Raw genomic sequence first — 16,452 nt, forward strand, 5'->3', positions numbered from 1 at the left:
TGGTTATAAATTTGTCAAATCTGTTATTCCTTTGAAAAGGCTGTGTTTGATCCAGAAAGGGAATTGAGAGGGAATACATTGCAGGGATCCCTATTCTCTGTGTGAAAACAGAATATATCTGAAATGTATCTGACAGAAAAGTGACACTGGGTGGAAGTAAGTAGTCTCGCCAGCCTTTCTGAGTATGGTTTCACTTACATATGTAACTCAGCATGCGTGCCTCCCTCTTCAGAAGTAATGTGTTGCTGGAGAGGGATGTGTGAATGGCTTCAAAACGCTTGGGGAATTTCCACTAAAGGAGGGTGTGGCACGTGGGACTGACAGTGGCTCCAAGAGTTTTGGTATTTCCCTGATAATTTGTTTGTTATGTTTGATTATGAGTAAATGCTCGGTTTATTGTGGGCCCACTCAGTCTTTGGATGTGGGTTACCACTGCTCAGAAACCTCCCCGCAGCCACCTCTTTGCTTGGTGCTGGCATTCTCGTACACGATGAGGATTCATTGCCCGTTAAACCCGCTGCCACGCCTGGCCCCATCCTCAGGTGTGCTCGCTCAGTCTGTACAGTTGTTTTTCCATCCGAAGTGTTGTTGCAAAACTCCAAGTTTTGCATATTTAATGGGCAAATCCTTAAGCAATGCTGTGTCTGAAGCACAAATCCCTGTTAATTACAGGAAAAGTAAATGTTTGTGTCTTCAAAGCCAGTGAACATCTATCCTGTTTGCTCCTTGGAGAATGCAGCGTTATCTTCCACAATGGAAATTCACCCACCCTATGTGGCAAAACAGAGATGCTGGGCACATGGGCATGTGGGGGATGCTGCTTAAAATGCTTTTGCTGGACTTGGTTTGGGTGACATCTCTTCTGGCTTAGACGCAACAAGAGTGCAGGCAGAGACGCTCTCGAGGCAGTAGCTATATCAGGGGACAAATCTCCAAAGGTGCTGGGAGATGGTTGCCCAGCAGGCCTACAAACACTGATGTGTATACCAAGGGTATATATTTGGGCTCAGATGAGCCTGCTGCATGTGCTCAGAGTGTGGTGTCTTCTGAGGTAGTACCTGGAGGAAGAGGTTACGTGAAACAATCTTTGGCCCATCTCTGCTTGTAAATAAACCTGGCCAGGGCATGGCTTTCCCCACTGGCTTGCCATCCTCTGCACCACCTGATGGAGGGCGCAGTCCAAGGCAGTATTGTAGCTCTGGCCACTAGCACAGTCCCCGGCGATGCCAGGGTATGGCCAGGGGAGATGTGGCTCCAGGGCTGGAGGTGGCTCCCACTAGTTGGATGGACAGAGGTGCCTTGTCTGGGGGCAGAGAAAGGCATGGGTGCAAGCTGTGCCTTAAGCGCCGGAGAGTAGCCCCCTGTCTTTCTTCTTTATCGGTGAATGTATTAGTTGACTGGAGGCGGGCAGTGCCTCTCCCCGGTGCCTGCAGGTCTTTCCCTTGGGGGAGCAGGTCACATCCTGCCTCTCCTCTCCAGGGGAAGCAGTGGGGCTGCCTGTGTCCTGTGCTGCAGGTGGGGGCTCTGCCCTCTCCTCAGGAAGATGCTCAGGGGTCAGGGCTGCCTCTGTCGGCAGAGGTGTCTCGGTTCACAGCTGTGGTGGTGGGGGGGTGTCATGCTGACAGCGGAGATCTGCCCTGCTCAGCATCCCCAGCAGGCGGGTGCCCTAATTCCTAGCAGACTTTCCCCATAGCAGCAGGCAACAGAGTAGATCCGGAAATTCCTGAGCTTTGGGAAGTGGGCTTTAATGTAATTAACTGCAACAGAAGAAGAGGTCAGATAATAGGGGCAAAGGTTTCTCTTTAAAATGAAAGGGGAGGTAAATGAAACCAGCTGCCCAGGAGCCGATGCACTGCCTTCATTAAATATGGGATGATGCTGATGGTCCTATGCAGCAAATTGTGGATCTTTCCAGAAAACCATTTAAAGGCAGCACAAGCCCCAGAGGTGACAGGATACAGACCTGTAGCCTCAGGTTCGCCCAGGTGCCTGGCACTGCCCTTCTCTGGAAGGGCTACGTGCATCCTGGCCTTGCAGCCTGCCCAAGAACATGGGCATTTCTGGCTGGAAGCTGTGCTCAGCCCTGCTTCAGCAGACCCTTTGGCAGCAGCTTTTTTTGGTATACTGTTCTCATCTCTCATCTTTGTGCCTCAAGTTTCATGCTACAGCTCCAGTCGGCGATGGGGGCTGGGAATTGGGGTGGTGCATTTCCTAGCACTGGCACAGATCCCTGCCCACCGTGCTCTGGTTTGGCCACCTCTGGAGTGACATAGTTAAACCACCCTTGCAAAGTGATGATCGCAGACCATATTCAAATTGATTTTTTTAGAGATGGCGTACCCCTTCCTCTGCAAGTAGCTTCAGCTTTGTATAATATAATGATCCCCACCCAAAGTGGCTGTACACGGCTCTTCATCTGAGACATGTCTCATCTGGGATTTATTTGCTAGACCACTCTTTTTCTTGTCTGATTCCTGCACATTGTCTTCAGAGATAGTGGCATCAAACTGGGGCACACAATGAGTGAGCTCTTCATGCAATCACCCATATCTATTCTCTCCTATATTATGACAAATGGCATGGTCTGTGCCCATGGTGGGCATGTCGATATCTCTTGGGCTTTGGGGCCATCTCTGCTGCTGCGTCATACTCAGAACCCACTGGAAGATCTGAGGTGTGCTAAGACGACCTTACCCCATGCTGGAGACAAATAGCTTGTCTATGAGCTACCTTCTCTGTCTCTGCAGAGCTGCAGCTGCCAGAGACCCCTGCCCGTGCTGGGGAGGGTCTGTCCATTCATCTCCTTTGGCACTCGGACCATGGGGAGAGGAGGATGCGGATGCCGTGGCCCTCAGGGCTGGCTTGGCCCGGCTGCCTGTGCACAGCGCTGCTGCCTGGGGACGTACTTGTCAGCACTGGAGCTCTCTGCAGCTGCTGCTGGCTCTTTTGGAAGTTGGAGAGTTGCGACTGTTCGGGGTTGTTTTGTTGTGGTGTTGTTTTTTGGGTTTTTTTTTAAAGTGCACTGATTCACTGTAAATATCAGCAAAGCTGCAGCCTTTGCTTGTGGGAATAATCCACGCCTAACGAGTGCTTCTCCTGCTTTAAAGGTCTGTTTGTGTTTTGTGGATTTCGATGCTGCCTTTACTGACAGTTAAAGTTCTCAAAAAGAAGTGCTCTTGTCTCAGTGATGAAAACTACAGCTGGAGATGGCTCACCCATTCCTGAATAGGTACCAAGGCAGCAAAAACCTCAGTGCCTCTTGTTTCCTCACAAGCGTCATGCAATTGGTGACATTTTCCCTCTTTCCCAATTTGAGGAGGTTGAAAGTACCTCTTGGTGTCTGAGAACTTCCCAGGCAGATCTGCAAGGGATCCTTGTCCGTCTTACAGAAGCTTATAATTGTCTTCATGCTCTGCTTAAATACCTAGAGCTCCCCTCCTTGCTACCAAGAAGATTTCCTACTACTGCATAAGTTTTATTTTTGCCTTTCGTCTCTCTGCCAGTTCTTATTTCTCTGGGTTGTTAATGAAGGTGTCAAAAAAATGTGACCATGGCACTGTCCCGGGGCATTTCTCTTCTGTGCAGGGCCTCAGCTGTGCCCAGCACAGCAGCACCTTCCCAGGCTGCTCCTCCGTGCAGTCACTGGGAGGGCAGATCCATCGATCAGAGATGTGCTCCTCTGGGGCTGCTCCTGGAGACATGTTCCTCTCCTGTGGCAGCAGAGCTGTAGGTCAGAGCACACCTTGTGCTTGAGTGCAATGATGAGGATGTGCAAGCCTGCCTTGGCTCCCAGAGGGGTTTATTCTGGGCTCTGGGACCATATTAGCTGGTGCAGACAAGTCAACCCACAGAAAGCCTGCTGCATTGGAGGGACCATAGGCAGACTGAGGTCTCTCTAACTACATCTTTTCCCAGTCAATACAACCTTCTTTTTATGGCCTTTCAGCCACTTTTCAGCCCAGGTGATGGGATTTTTAGTCCACAGCAGTCTGAAAAAATAGTTTCTGTTCAGTTCTTAAGTGCTGTGCTAAAATCCAAACATCTGCTATCCCCAGAGTCCATTGCTTTGTAATTTTGTCTTAAAAAGTAATCTCTGTAAACCCCACCACTGCCTGCTGCTTACAGATCTGCTTTCCTCCCGGCAGCCAGACATTCGATAGTGTATAAGTGATTGGAACAATTTTGAACACTTCCTAAGTCCCCCCTGGAGATAATCTCTGCCCTTAGCACCTTTCAGTCACCATGGACATACAGAAATGCCTCTTGCCTCCTTCCCCAGATTACACAATGCTGGCATGAAGCTGGGGTGTGACTGGCATGATCCCATGCTTCACCGGGGACACAGCTGGGACTATACACCTCAGGGAGGGTTGACAGAGGAGGTTCTTGTCATTTGATGCATTTGCTAGTTAAGCCTCTGATGCATTTCTGTTCTGGGACAGTTAGTGCTGGCCTTGTTCCCTCTTCACCACAGCCCTGCAGACCTCCAAGCCCTGCACAGCTTCAAGTGCATTTACTGTTACCTGGTTAGTGATTTGGAGCAATGAGATGTAGAAATCCTCTGTGCACGCTCACGCATGTTGTGCATGTGCTAGGTGCTCTGGCTGAGGCTGAGTTAGCCCACAGCATCCTTTGGGGATGCTCCTGCGTTTCAGCAACCAAGTGAAGCAGCTGCTGTGGCCACTACAGCTGCCTGCTGGTGTGGATGAGGTGCATGTTATGGAGCAACCAGCCCCGGACAGGTGAATCCACCTTTCTTCAGACTCCAAGCCTTCACCCTGTTACATATCACAGCACCATGGCTGCACTGAAGTCTGTGGAGAAGCAGAAGGGTCTGTGTAACTCTGGTGAACACCAAGTGGACATGGCTCCAGTGAGGGATGGGAGGCAATGGTTGAGCCAAGTCAGCCCTAGCCAGAGCTGCTGTAATCCTTGTGCACCTCCATCACCCCAGCACAGCTCTGACACACTCTGGGGCTCACCGTGTCAAGTGGCTGATGCACACTGCAGATTTGGGAGGAGGAGGTTCAGAAAGTTTCTCTTGCAAAACCTATTTATAAGCCCAATGGCTGTCCCAGGGGTATGTCAGTGCATGCTGCAGCAGATGTCCTGGTGTCCCTGCAAGGCTGGGAGGGGCCTCTGGGAGATGTGCAAGGGTTGCCACTGCTCCTTGCATGGGGCAAGAGGTGCCAGCTCCACTTCCTCAGGAGGAGCTGGTTGGGATTACCTCCAGCCACAGGTGTTTGTGGTCCAGGACAGACTGCTTCACCGAATGTCCTGAGCCAGGAGACAGTATTGAGGCATTTCAGAGCCTTCCTCCCACACTTAGAGACAGATGATTCCCATGATTAGCAGCACTATAGCTGTGTTTTATATAAACACTCACATGGAGAGCAGGAATTAGCCATCTGTATGGAAAATGCTCCCTGGCATTCCCAGGGCAAGAGGGATCTCTCTGAGAGCAGGGTATCCCTTGCAGGTAATGTACATGGCATTTCTCAAATAGGGGATTGGGCTGTGGGCTTTGCTGAGAGAATGAGCAAGGAAGATGCAGGTTGTGCTGGGAGCAGACCAGGCATTGAATGGAAAGTGTCCCACAACCCGGACAGAACAATGCAGTTATTCCCATGGGCAGCCTGCCCTGTCCCCTCCCACATGTTTACTGCAGCAATTTCCAGTGTTTCTCAGATGGTGTTTGCGGCTCGGGACCCTTCTCCATGGTGCCTGTGTAGTGTTCTCCTGTTGCTAAGGAGCCCTTCATTTCAGCCATTAGCTGTGCATCTTGTATTTTGCCATCCTGTAAAAGCAATTTTTCCAGTGGCAATGATGCTGGGCTTATCTGCCTTTTGGAAACAGGGTTTCCCCAGGACAGGGAATGGGTATGGATAGGTTGAGCCAGGTGAGCAGATGTCCCAATATCTCCCTGACGGTGGACCCCAGGCACAGGCATCATGTCAGAGGGTCTCTTTCCATGGGGTCTCCATGAGATCAGTGCAAAGGGTGCTGCTAAGCCTTTGCAGGTGGCGTTTTGCTCCCAGCCTTTTGCATTCTGCACCCAGTGTTTCGTCAGCAATAGTTAAGCAAGTACAAAACTTCCTGTGGTTTCTGCAGGGCAGGATGCTCAGTGTTCAGGGTGCATCCACCTCACACTCTGTTTTGGAGACTGAAGGCACCTGCCAGACACAGGCATGGCTAGAAGGCCAGGGCAGGGCAGGGTGCAAGCAGACACTCCAGCAGAGCAGAGTTTTCTTGGTGTGGGGCAGCAGCAGGATGGGAGAGCATGGTTCAGGGCAGAGCTAATCCCAGCTGTCTGATCCTTCTCTTCTTATTTTCCTTCCAGTTACTACATTGACGGCCGAGTGGCCAAAGCAACGGACTTCCTGAAAACGCGCCTGTTAGACACACTCTCTGACCAGATCAGGAAAATCCAGAAAGTGCGTGAGTCTGCGAGGGGTGAGGGGGCACCATGCCCATGGTGCCTGGCCGTGGCACAGCTGCTGGCTGGGACTCTGGCCTCAGCTGGGGGTGGCAATGCTGACAGCCTAAATGCAGCCAGCCCTCACACAGGGGGCGGGAGGACAGACCAGGCAGCACGGGGCCTGGCCCTGGGGTGAGATGTGTGGTGGGTTGGGAGGGAAGCTGCTGCAGAATGGTGTGGGTTGTGCAGGTGTGATGGGACGTGGGCTGGATGCAGGGGATGGGGGCAGATACTGCCATGCAAAGCCTTTCTGAAGCAGCTGGCTGGCTTGAGTCTTCCACATGTCCTTTCCTGAAGGTAGGAGCACATAACCTGGATGTTTTCTGAAACTTGCTCCTGAGGATGAGGAGAAGAGGGAGCAACCAAGAGGTACCAAACCAGCCAGAGCAGGGCTGGTGACGTGCCTGCTCAGGAGGGGTCTCCTACTGCAATATCTTGTCTCACTCACTGACTGTGCCTAAAAATGTTGCTCACAAAGCTGTGACAGTTGCATTTTTCACTAGTGGAGAATCTTGATCATTATGAACAACTATTTTTTCCCATGATGATCATGTTTTGATTGTGATATAAAACCCAGCTGTTGCTGGAGTGCTGTGTCAGAGCCCACAGCTCTGCCTGGCCAGTGCAGCCTGGAGCCAGCACTCCTCTCCCCACCGGTCGTGGGGACCCAGCTCACCTCCAGCAGCTGGGCAGGGGATGGGGGCTTTGCAGAGTCCCCCTGCTCCAGCTGATGTGGGAGCCAGGGCTGTGACTGGTCTGCTCAGCTGTCAGTCACAGAAGAAGTAAGGAACACCTAGTAAGCAGGTAAGGCTTTAGGGACTAGAGATGTCAGTCCATCTGCCTTGTCTCAGTTTTCATACCATACCAGTCACCACAATGTCTTACTGTTTTAATTCCTTGAGGGAGAAATTGTAGGACAAGTAAACAACTCAAAGAGGCCCCAGGAAAGGGGATGCGAGGGTCGGCACAGCAAAACTGGAGGAGAGAAGCTGCTTGCTGAGTCCTCTGGCACAAGCCGGGAATCATCCACGCACGTGGATGATCCTCCTGCTGCAGGGAGGCATGGCAGGGCGGCCAGTGCGATCAGCACAGGGGTTCAGGCAAGAAGCATCTTCTGACACTGCTCCCATACGGGAGTACAGCACCCTACCAAAAGTGATGGTGCATATCCCACCTCTGCTGCAGGTCAAGAACCTGCTGGGAAGGGAGCAGGAATCCATCCGTCCCAGGAGCAGAGGCAGCAAAGAGATGCCCTCAGTGTGGGCTGGGGGAACCCTCGCACCCACAGGGCAGGATTTGGTTTGCGTGAGCCAGGGCTGTGAAAGGGCTCTCCTGGGAATGCCAGTGTGGCTGAGCAAAAGCACAGCACTGGGTGCTAATAGCCTCCAGCTTGGCTTTGAGTCCTTGCATCCTGCCGGGGCTGATTAGAGCAGCTGGGCTTGTCCACTTCCCTGTTTTATTGCTTCCTCTCTGACCGGGGAAGGTGGCGGGCTTAGATAATTACAGGCAGGATGCCAACACCTCTGGGGCTTCAGTCAGGGATGTCGACTCTCACAGGCTGTGAGTGGGAGGCAGCCCAGAGCTGGCGTATTTAACATCTTTGAGGGATCCCAGTCCATCCAGCACATTCCAGTGTTCCTCACTAATGGGGCAGGATCCATCAGGCTGTGCAGAGTGCTCCTTGGGCTGCTGGGTTTGCAGACATCTGGTCACAGGAGCTCATCACCCGATCTGGAGAAGTGGGATTGCAAGAGAGAGGGCGGGGCATTGTGCAGCGCCAGAGGTTGCTTGTGCTGGGAAAGGGCATCTCCAGTCACCCAAGCCTTCCTGTCCCACCTGGCATATCACAGGTGTCTGCACTGCTGGCTGGAGCCTTGTAAGGGTTGTACAAGCGTGCTCAGACCTGCATGTCCCACCCATGCCAGGGACTCCTTGGCCATCAAAGCAGCCCCTGCTTAGCCATGGGGATGGCTCTGCCTGTGGCCAGGGGCATCCACTGGTTTCTTCTTGGGTGCCTGTCATTCCTCCAGGCAGCTCCAATACATGTCGCAGGGCTGCCACTCTGCAGGGTCATCGGGGCTGGGGTGATCCCTGTGGCTGGTGGCCACCTTGCGTGGGGAAATACGGCAGCAGCAGGAGAGAGTGAGGACCAATCTCCCACCACTCGGGTGTGGTGAAGACATCTAGTGACCATGACAGGGCCACATAGGCACTGACTGCCCAGCAGTGGTGTCACCAAAAGGTCTCCATAAGCCTTCCCGGAGCATAGCAGAGGCTTTAAATCACAAGTTCATGAGAGTCATTTTTGTTGCTTTTGTGTCCTGTGCAGGTAGTGAACACGTACACACCGGGAAAGAAGATCTGGCTGGAAGGCGTTGGTGCGACCTCAGCCGGAGGCATGAACAACCTCTCCAATTCCTATGCGGCTGGGTTCCTGTGAGTTACGGGTGCCAGGGCATTGCCACCCCCACGGGCTCTGCGGGCTGGGGTGCTACAAAGCTGCTGCAGCCAGGAGAGAGCCAGCTCTGTGCCCAGACACTCCACCTGTACTTCCCTTTGGCACTCCCCCCGTAGCCCGGGCACCATTGTTAGCATCCTTATTACCCCTCCTCAGCTCTGCTTTCCTCTAGGTGACCCTGTCCCTGGCATACCCAGAGAAGCAGAGCAAAGAGGGGACTGCTTCGGACCCTGCACGGGTGCCCATGGTGTGCCCGCAGGGCATGGGTGTGGAAGGGGAGGTGTGACCCAGGTATGCCAGATCCAGGACCCAGGGCTGGCATCCCAGCAGACTTGCCTTGCTTGGCAGCTCAGGATCACCCAGACCTCCTTCCAGCCTGTGTTTTTGGTTCAGGCTGCAACCACGTGTTCTTGTGTGCATTCGCTCCCAGGGTACCTGCCCTGGAAAGCACAGGAAGGTCAGCAGTACTCTACTCTGGAAAACATTTTCTCTCTTTTGAAGCCACAACCATTCCTGGCTCCTGGGGCTTGTCTACTGGCACAGCCCAGCAGCATGGGCACCCTGCTGCAGAGCACCAGTTCACATCTTCAGAGCTGGTTGTGACCATGAAAGATGGAGGAAGATTATCTGGGCTTTGCAGGGAGGGACAGGGCATCCCTGGGATATCTGGCCTGTGGCAGGCCGCAAGGGTTGAAGTCTTTGCTGAGGGAGTGGTGAGAAGACAGGCTGCTGCAATGCTTGGTCCCCACTGCTGAGATGGTGGGTGCAGGGTGCAGGCAGGCTGGGAGGGCACCCCGGGCTCTGGGTGCAGGGCTGCAACTCTGGGGTCTACGCAGTGGCTCAGGCACAGTGTTGGAACATGCAATGTGGGCACAGCTGGGGCAGAGGTGGCTGCAGCAGGGGCAGAGGCATGCAGGCTTGCCTGGGCAAGGACAGTGGGAGCCAGTTAATACCCAGCATGCAAAACCATTTGAAGGCTTCGGCTCAGGCACTTAGAACAGGCACCAGGTCAGGTGCACAAGAGCAGTGCCATACCTGGAGCACAGCTGTGCCACTGTGGCTGAGGAGTGTCCCCCACAGTGACTTGACTCTGCTCCCTCCATCCCCAGGTGGTTGAACACGCTGGGCTTGCTGGCTAGCCAGGGCATTGATGTGGTGGTGCGGCACTCCTTCCTCGACCACAGCCACAACCACCTCGTGGACCAGAACTTCAACCCCTTGCCGGTAGGTCTGCCTGAAGGCATTGCGTTGGCACTGGCATCTACCCACTCATTTACTGGGATGTTTCTCTCCTTGTGGCCTGTCAGAACTCGACATGAAAATGAACTTTTTCAGATATGTTTCTTGCAGTATTAATAGGAGATGTCAGTTCATGTCAAACACAACATGATGGAGGCAGGTGGGAGAGTGTTACCTCTGCAGCTGAATCTCCATCTAGTGCCCAGGGTCGGTAGCATGAGAGGGAGGCTGTGCCACTGAGGGGTGACAGTGCAGACTGTGGAGTTGGAGGGAGAGAGGGAGGGAGGGAGGGATGTGGCAGGACCACGCATGGCACAGGGCGGGCAGCTGTATTGCTAGTGGTGAGCCAGCCAGGGGAAGGCGGGCTGGAGCCTCAGCACCCAACTTCAGATCTCTGGAGGCTGAGGTGAAGGGCATTCCTGGCTTCACTGGGAGAAGCAGTTCTCACCAGTGCCTTGCACCATCCCTCACTCTTCCAAAATGCCTGAGCAAGGGGGTACTCCCAGCACACATGGTGCTGACGAAGAAACCATGTGAAAAACCCTGTGAAAAGTAGCAAGTGTTTTTTTCATCTTTTTTGAAGAGGGTTGTAAATACCCTTCCTTCTAAGTGGAGAGCCATGCAGAGTGGCTGGGTGCTCTGCATCTCTCCTGGAAGGGATTTCTGGATTCATGACCTGGCAGACACTGCAGGTGGGCCAGGAATCCATGTAAGGAGAGGTGCACAGCCCTGCTGCTGCGAACCTGCCTTAGGTGCTGCGCTGGGATCTAGGAGCAGCTGCAGAGTGGCAGAGGCTGGGGGAACCACATCTTGGTGAGCTCTACCTACTCAGCCAATGAACCTACAGCACCCCTGTGACAGCATCCCCGAGGGGTCAGGAGGGGATGTGGGAGGTGTCTGCAACAAGAGGTCTGTGCTTAGCCCCCTAGCATGGCCTGGTGGGTGGCTCTGGAGAGCAAACCAATGAGTGAGAGGGCACAGAGCCCTGCCTTTGCTGTTCTGGATGTCCCCTGCAGCACCCTGGACTGCTTCTGCACACACCCCTCTGCCAAGCACACCTGCCAGCTCTGGGGCCCCAGGCCATGGGGAGCCTGGAGGCTTTGAGCTTTGTCTAAGATTACTCTGAGCCTGGGGCAAGTACTTGATGGATTTCTTCTGAAGAGTCAATTGCCCTGGGGAAGCAACATCCCCCCCACCTCCCCTGGACCTCAGGGTCCCCCCAGGTTGCTCATGGCTGGATGGGTGCAGGCCAGCTCTCCTGCCACAGCAGGGACAGTGGGCAACCCACAACCAGCTTCCCTGGCACAGTGGGAGCTGCAGGTGACCCACAACCAAACCACCAGAGCAGTGAGGGCAGCAGCCCTGGAGCAGTTGGGGCAGACATGCAGTGAGGAGCAGGATTAAAGCCAGAGAAGGAGTTTGAGGAATAAACCCAGGCTGTTAAACACAATGGAGGTCTTTAAAGTTGTTTTTGCTGTTTATTTAATGATACCTTCCCAATAAGTTAGAAGCCAACCCCCTCATGGCCGTTTTCTTGCTCTGCCACGTGTTTCAGTCTTTATCTATTTCCCACATCCCACCATCATGCTCTTGCACAAACTACAGTGGGTATTTCCCCAACCCCATTCCCTCTGTTCCTGTGCTTTAAAAGAGCCATGGGCAGGTGCAAACCGATGGAGGGTTTAAAAGGTGCAAACAGCCAGTGAGACCCGACTGTGACAGGGCAGCTCTTTTCCCGTGGGAGCTATGAGGGAGATGAAAGCCGCTGGCTGTACCTGTGCGGGGCCACAGTGCTGTGAAATACAATCTGCTTGTTAGCTGCTATGACAAAGAGGTTTCTGCACATGGGGGGTGTGAGGCAGCTGCCTGCTGAGAGAAGGGTCACACCACCACAGCATCAATCGGAGCTCCAGCTGGCAGCTCCTCAGGGAGCCAGGAGCCAGGGCTGGGCTCCCTGCAGCAGCTTTTGCAATACCTCCCCTGCCACTGCTGATCCCTGCTTGTCAGATAAGAGGATGGCATGTTTTGGGATGCTGAGCTGAATCTGAGCCTTTTATGAGGGTGTGCTTAGGTGCCAGGTAGCTGCCCGGTCCAAGGGGAGTTTTCTGTGTGGTCCAGGGACAGTGCGGCAATGCAAATACAGCTCTCAATCCTCATGCTGAAGAGCTCCCCATAGAAAACCAAGTGATTTTTGGTCAATCACCATACAAGCACTGTGCTGCTGCTATGAGACCCCTCCCCCCTGTCCTCCAGCTGCAGCCCTCAGATGCTGCTGGTCTTGCTTATCTTAGTGCTGCCTCTGTTAGGGCATGTTACAGCAAATGGCATAAGGAAACTCATGTTGTGTGGGTGCCACATTTGGGGACTGGGAGCACAGATAACGGGGGTTTCTTGTTGGGCACTGCTATGTAAGTCTTAGCTTCTAAATTGCTGCTTTTCATCCTGCCTCTGCCCCAGGGCTGCAGCACTTGGGGATTTGTTATGTGTGGGGGAAGGAGCAGACAAATCTCTGTGGTGCTCTAGGTACAGCAAGATACTCTCCACTGTCGTGGGCCATGCTGTGAGCTAGTGAGGGGTATTGTAGGTCGGGTGTGCAGAGAGCAGAGCCACCCTCTGGGTGTAGACACTGGCAGCAAACCCTGGCAGCCTGGTGGGTCTTGCTCTGTGTTTCCTGAGTGTTAGCCTTGGCTTGAAAATAAACTTGTAAACTCTCGCCATTTTGGTGGGAAATGCAAGAGCACCTGGGAATAGCTGCTTGCAGGAAGGAGTGCAATGAAACCTTGAAAGTGATGGTAGAAGATGGTCCATTCCCGGCTTTGTGCTGTGGTGATTGCTGGTACAGTGCAGCTTGGCTCCCCAAAAATGGCCCCATGTGGCAGTGAGAGAGCAGCTCTACCCTCCTCTGAGGTGGTGCCATCAATGTCTGGTGCAAGGGACGGGTGCTGCAGCCGGGGAGGCGAGGCCATGTCTCTGAGCCTCCTTCCAGGTGCAGATGAGGGAATGGGTTTCTCTTGGTGGACTAACAGGCAGCAAAGCAGGAGAAACTGGGCAACATGAGATTCCCTGGCCTGAGCACTGTTGCGATCAGGCTGGGGAACGGGAATGTTCCTGCCCACTTTCATGCAACTGATCTCAAGTGTTTTAATGCCTTATTATTTTTGAGATAACTTTTCCACGTATCACTGGAGTGCTTTTTCTTCCTGAGTGATTGGGGCAGCCATCTGTATAATAATCAGGGCTTGACTGCATGGCTTGAGCTTGAGAAGCACTTCAAATAAAGCCTCTCACGGGTATGTCAGTCTGCCTGCCTGCACCTATACCCATCGGCACGAGTGTGTGGGAGTGAGGAGTGGAAGAAAAGAGGGCAGGAGCAGCACTGATATTCACCCTTCACAGAGCAGTGCCTTTGAAATGCCGCTCTGGCATTTAGTAGCTCTAAGCTCATTTCAGACACGCAGTGTACATACTCCATCTCTCTTTCCTTAATATCTCTCTGAAACAGTCCAGAGGGATGTAATACATTTATTTCACTGGAGAGCTCCCCAGGTAGGTGTGAGCTTTCTCTTCAGATTGTTACAGCATGTTAAAGACTTTTCTGAATGCTCTTCCATGTGGCACTCACCTCTTCTTATCCACCCTTGGTAGTATTTTCTGCTCCCTTAATGCACAGTGCTGTAAGGTTATACCTACGCATAGAAAAGCTTGGGTACATTCTTAGGCAGGGCCTGAGCAACACAAACCCCAAGGAAAAGCCAAAGCTGAAATCCAGACTTCCACCTCCTGATAACTATGGGTCTTCTTGGACTTTCTTCTAGTGCTGTGGATGGTGACATACTTGGTTCTCCTGGTTAGGTAGATGCTAAAACTTCCCTTCTGCCTATGGGTTTCATATATAGCATGAGAAAGGCTTGGAGGGATCAGAGGGAAAAGCGGTGGCAGGGGCTGCCTGTTCAGCTGTGGTAGTATAAGACAGTGTGATATTGCCTGTGAATTGATGGTGTCCTTGAGAAAACATCCTGGCAATGCAGAGGTCTGTGCCTGATGGCATCGTGGTCGGATGCTTGGACGCTGCAGGTGATTTTTCACCTCCTCTTCTTAGCCCAAAGGCACTGAGGAACTTGATGGTAAAGTTACTGTCTGTCCTGGAGGAGAGAGGACCCTTGGCTTGGACCTTAGTGATCTGTCACCTTCCTACCCAGGCTTTCATAAAAGCCCTGGTATGAACGAGCTCGGTGCCAGGCTGCAGCCATCCCCACCATCCCTTGGGGTCCCTAGGGCACAGCTGTGGTGCAGGCCATGCCTTTGAGCAATTCGATACAAATGGCACCTGCCTGACTCATCCTGATCACCTCCCAACCAGGGCACAGGTTGGGGCCCTAGTCTCTGTGTGCGCAGAGCCAAGGTGCCCTCCAGTGACGTGCCGTGCTGGGTGCCAGGCGTAGGAGCGGGTCCCCCACTGCACTCCCGCCTGCCACATGTACACGTTCCCCAGTGCGCTCATTAGCTGAGCTGGCTTGGCCGGATGCACTGGTAATTGCAGCTGGAGATCCCAGCCATCTCCGGCCCCTGCGCTGCGTGGGAGGGGGCCCTCCCTGGGCCAGGGCTGTGGGGCCAGGTCCTCGCCCACCTGTGCCCATGCCCACCCTGCTCGCTCAGTGGCTGTCCGGCTGCTGGGCTGGGCAGAGGCAAAGAGGAGACCCAGTATCCATAGAGAGAAGCGTATGGACAGCCCTTTCCTGCAAGCGCTCGCGCTCCCACCGCCGAGCCCAGCCAGCTGGCTGCAGGGCTGGGGGAATTCAGCCCTGCCGCTGCACCGGCCCATCTGCACACCCAGCACTGAGTCACTGCGCTGTGCACAGGCAGCCGGACGCGCTGCCAGGGGTAGGACGGCGGCTGTTGTTCCCCCGGTGGGGACCCTTGGCTTTGAGGTCACTGTCAGAGACCAGGTCAGGCTGCAATATGCCATGTGCCACGCAGGCAGTGGCGCCGTCCCAATCCTGAGAGCAGCAAAGGGTGGGGAGAGGGAGCGGGTCCATTGGAGTTCACACACACATGGAAACTGTTCCTGATGACCATAAATCCGCTGCGCGAGTGTCTGGCACCCCCATCTGCCCTGCATGCTGGAGCCCTGCTCTGGCGGGAGCAACGCCTGCAGATGGGGAAGGGGTGAGCGAGGCGAGGACGGGCAGGATCTGTCTGTCTGTACAGGATGTTCGCTATGGCCATGGGAGGGAGCGATGAAATCCGGGGCAGTTCAGTTGTGCATGGGGGAAAGACTCTCCCAAGAGATGTCGAGCTGGATCATGGCCTGCTGAAAGGCGGAGTGGAAATGGTGCCCTGCAGAAACCTCCCAGACAGCGTTGGCACACGCACCTGAAGCAGGTTTGAGGAGGGCATCCCCTCTGCTGCCTTGTTCTTTCAGCTGTGATCATACCATGTTTTGAGGACTGTGGCATCTTCTGCTCCCTGTACCCTCCCTGCATTCAGCCTTCCGGGAGCTCTAAGTCTGCTCTGATGCTCATTTTATCTGCAAATAAGGAGACAGATTTAAAGTGCCGAAACTCTGCTTGCTGTCACAGTGGGTTAAGGCATCTTTCCATTTTAGTGTACCATAGAAAAGCACTCTGAAGAGTGTATGCTTGGACTCTCCATTGCATCAAAGCCGTGCTGCCAGCTAGCAGCTCTGGCATCCACCCGCCAGAGCTGCGGGACATGTGCAGACCCAGAGCAGGGCTCCTCCTCCCGCACTGAAGACCGGGGCAGAGACACACACTGTCTAGGACCAGCATCAGTGGCTTATACTTGGAAGGACGGGCATGGCCACTGCCTACATCTCCCAGAGGCACCGTGCTAGTGGCAGACCTGCCCACCCTGGTGAAAGAGCCATCCTGGGGCTGTGGAGGAGGGGGGACAGCAAGACCCTTCCCAGGGTGGATTGGTGCTCACCGGTGGAGAAGAGAGAAGTAGCATTATGGTGAAAAGCAGCACAAGAACAAGAAACAGCAAAGAAGCTTCATTTGGTTTCCAAGCCCTCTGATCTGGCAGCTCTGCTCCTTTTCTGTGGCCTCCATCACCTGGACCCCGTTAGGGAAAGGTGATGACAAAAGAGAGGTTTTGGCTGTTCCTCCATCTGCTCAGCTCACTGGGAAGGTGGAGGCTGCTGGCTGGGGACCAGCTTGCGAAGGGCAGCAGCAGGCAGGGGCCACTTCCCGCATACCACTTTCCCAGTGTCCGGGCAGGCTGTCCCCTTGGTGCCACCCACACCCAGCAGTGATTC

At 53.9% G+C, this 16,452-nt stretch overlaps 1 protein-coding gene across 1 annotated transcript in view; it reads left to right on the top strand.

The window, feature by feature from the left end:
- Positions 1 to 16,452, top strand: part of HPSE2 (heparanase 2 (inactive)) — a 111,949-nt gene that overhangs the window by 87,153 nt on the left and 8,344 nt on the right. Inside the window, exons 7-9 of the mRNA XM_082052787.1 lie at positions 6,341 to 6,434; positions 8,808 to 8,914; positions 10,046 to 10,160. Of these exons, the coding sequence (XP_081908913.1) occupies positions 6,341 to 6,434; positions 8,808 to 8,914; positions 10,046 to 10,160 (316 nt within the window). The remainder of the gene's footprint in view (positions 1 to 6,340; positions 6,435 to 8,807; positions 8,915 to 10,045; positions 10,161 to 16,452) is intronic.

This window comes from Streptopelia decaocto, assembly GCF_964273445.1.
Source record: "Streptopelia decaocto genome assembly, chromosome: 5".
NCBI classification, from domain to species: Eukaryota; Metazoa; Chordata; class Aves; order Columbiformes; family Columbidae; genus Streptopelia; species Streptopelia decaocto.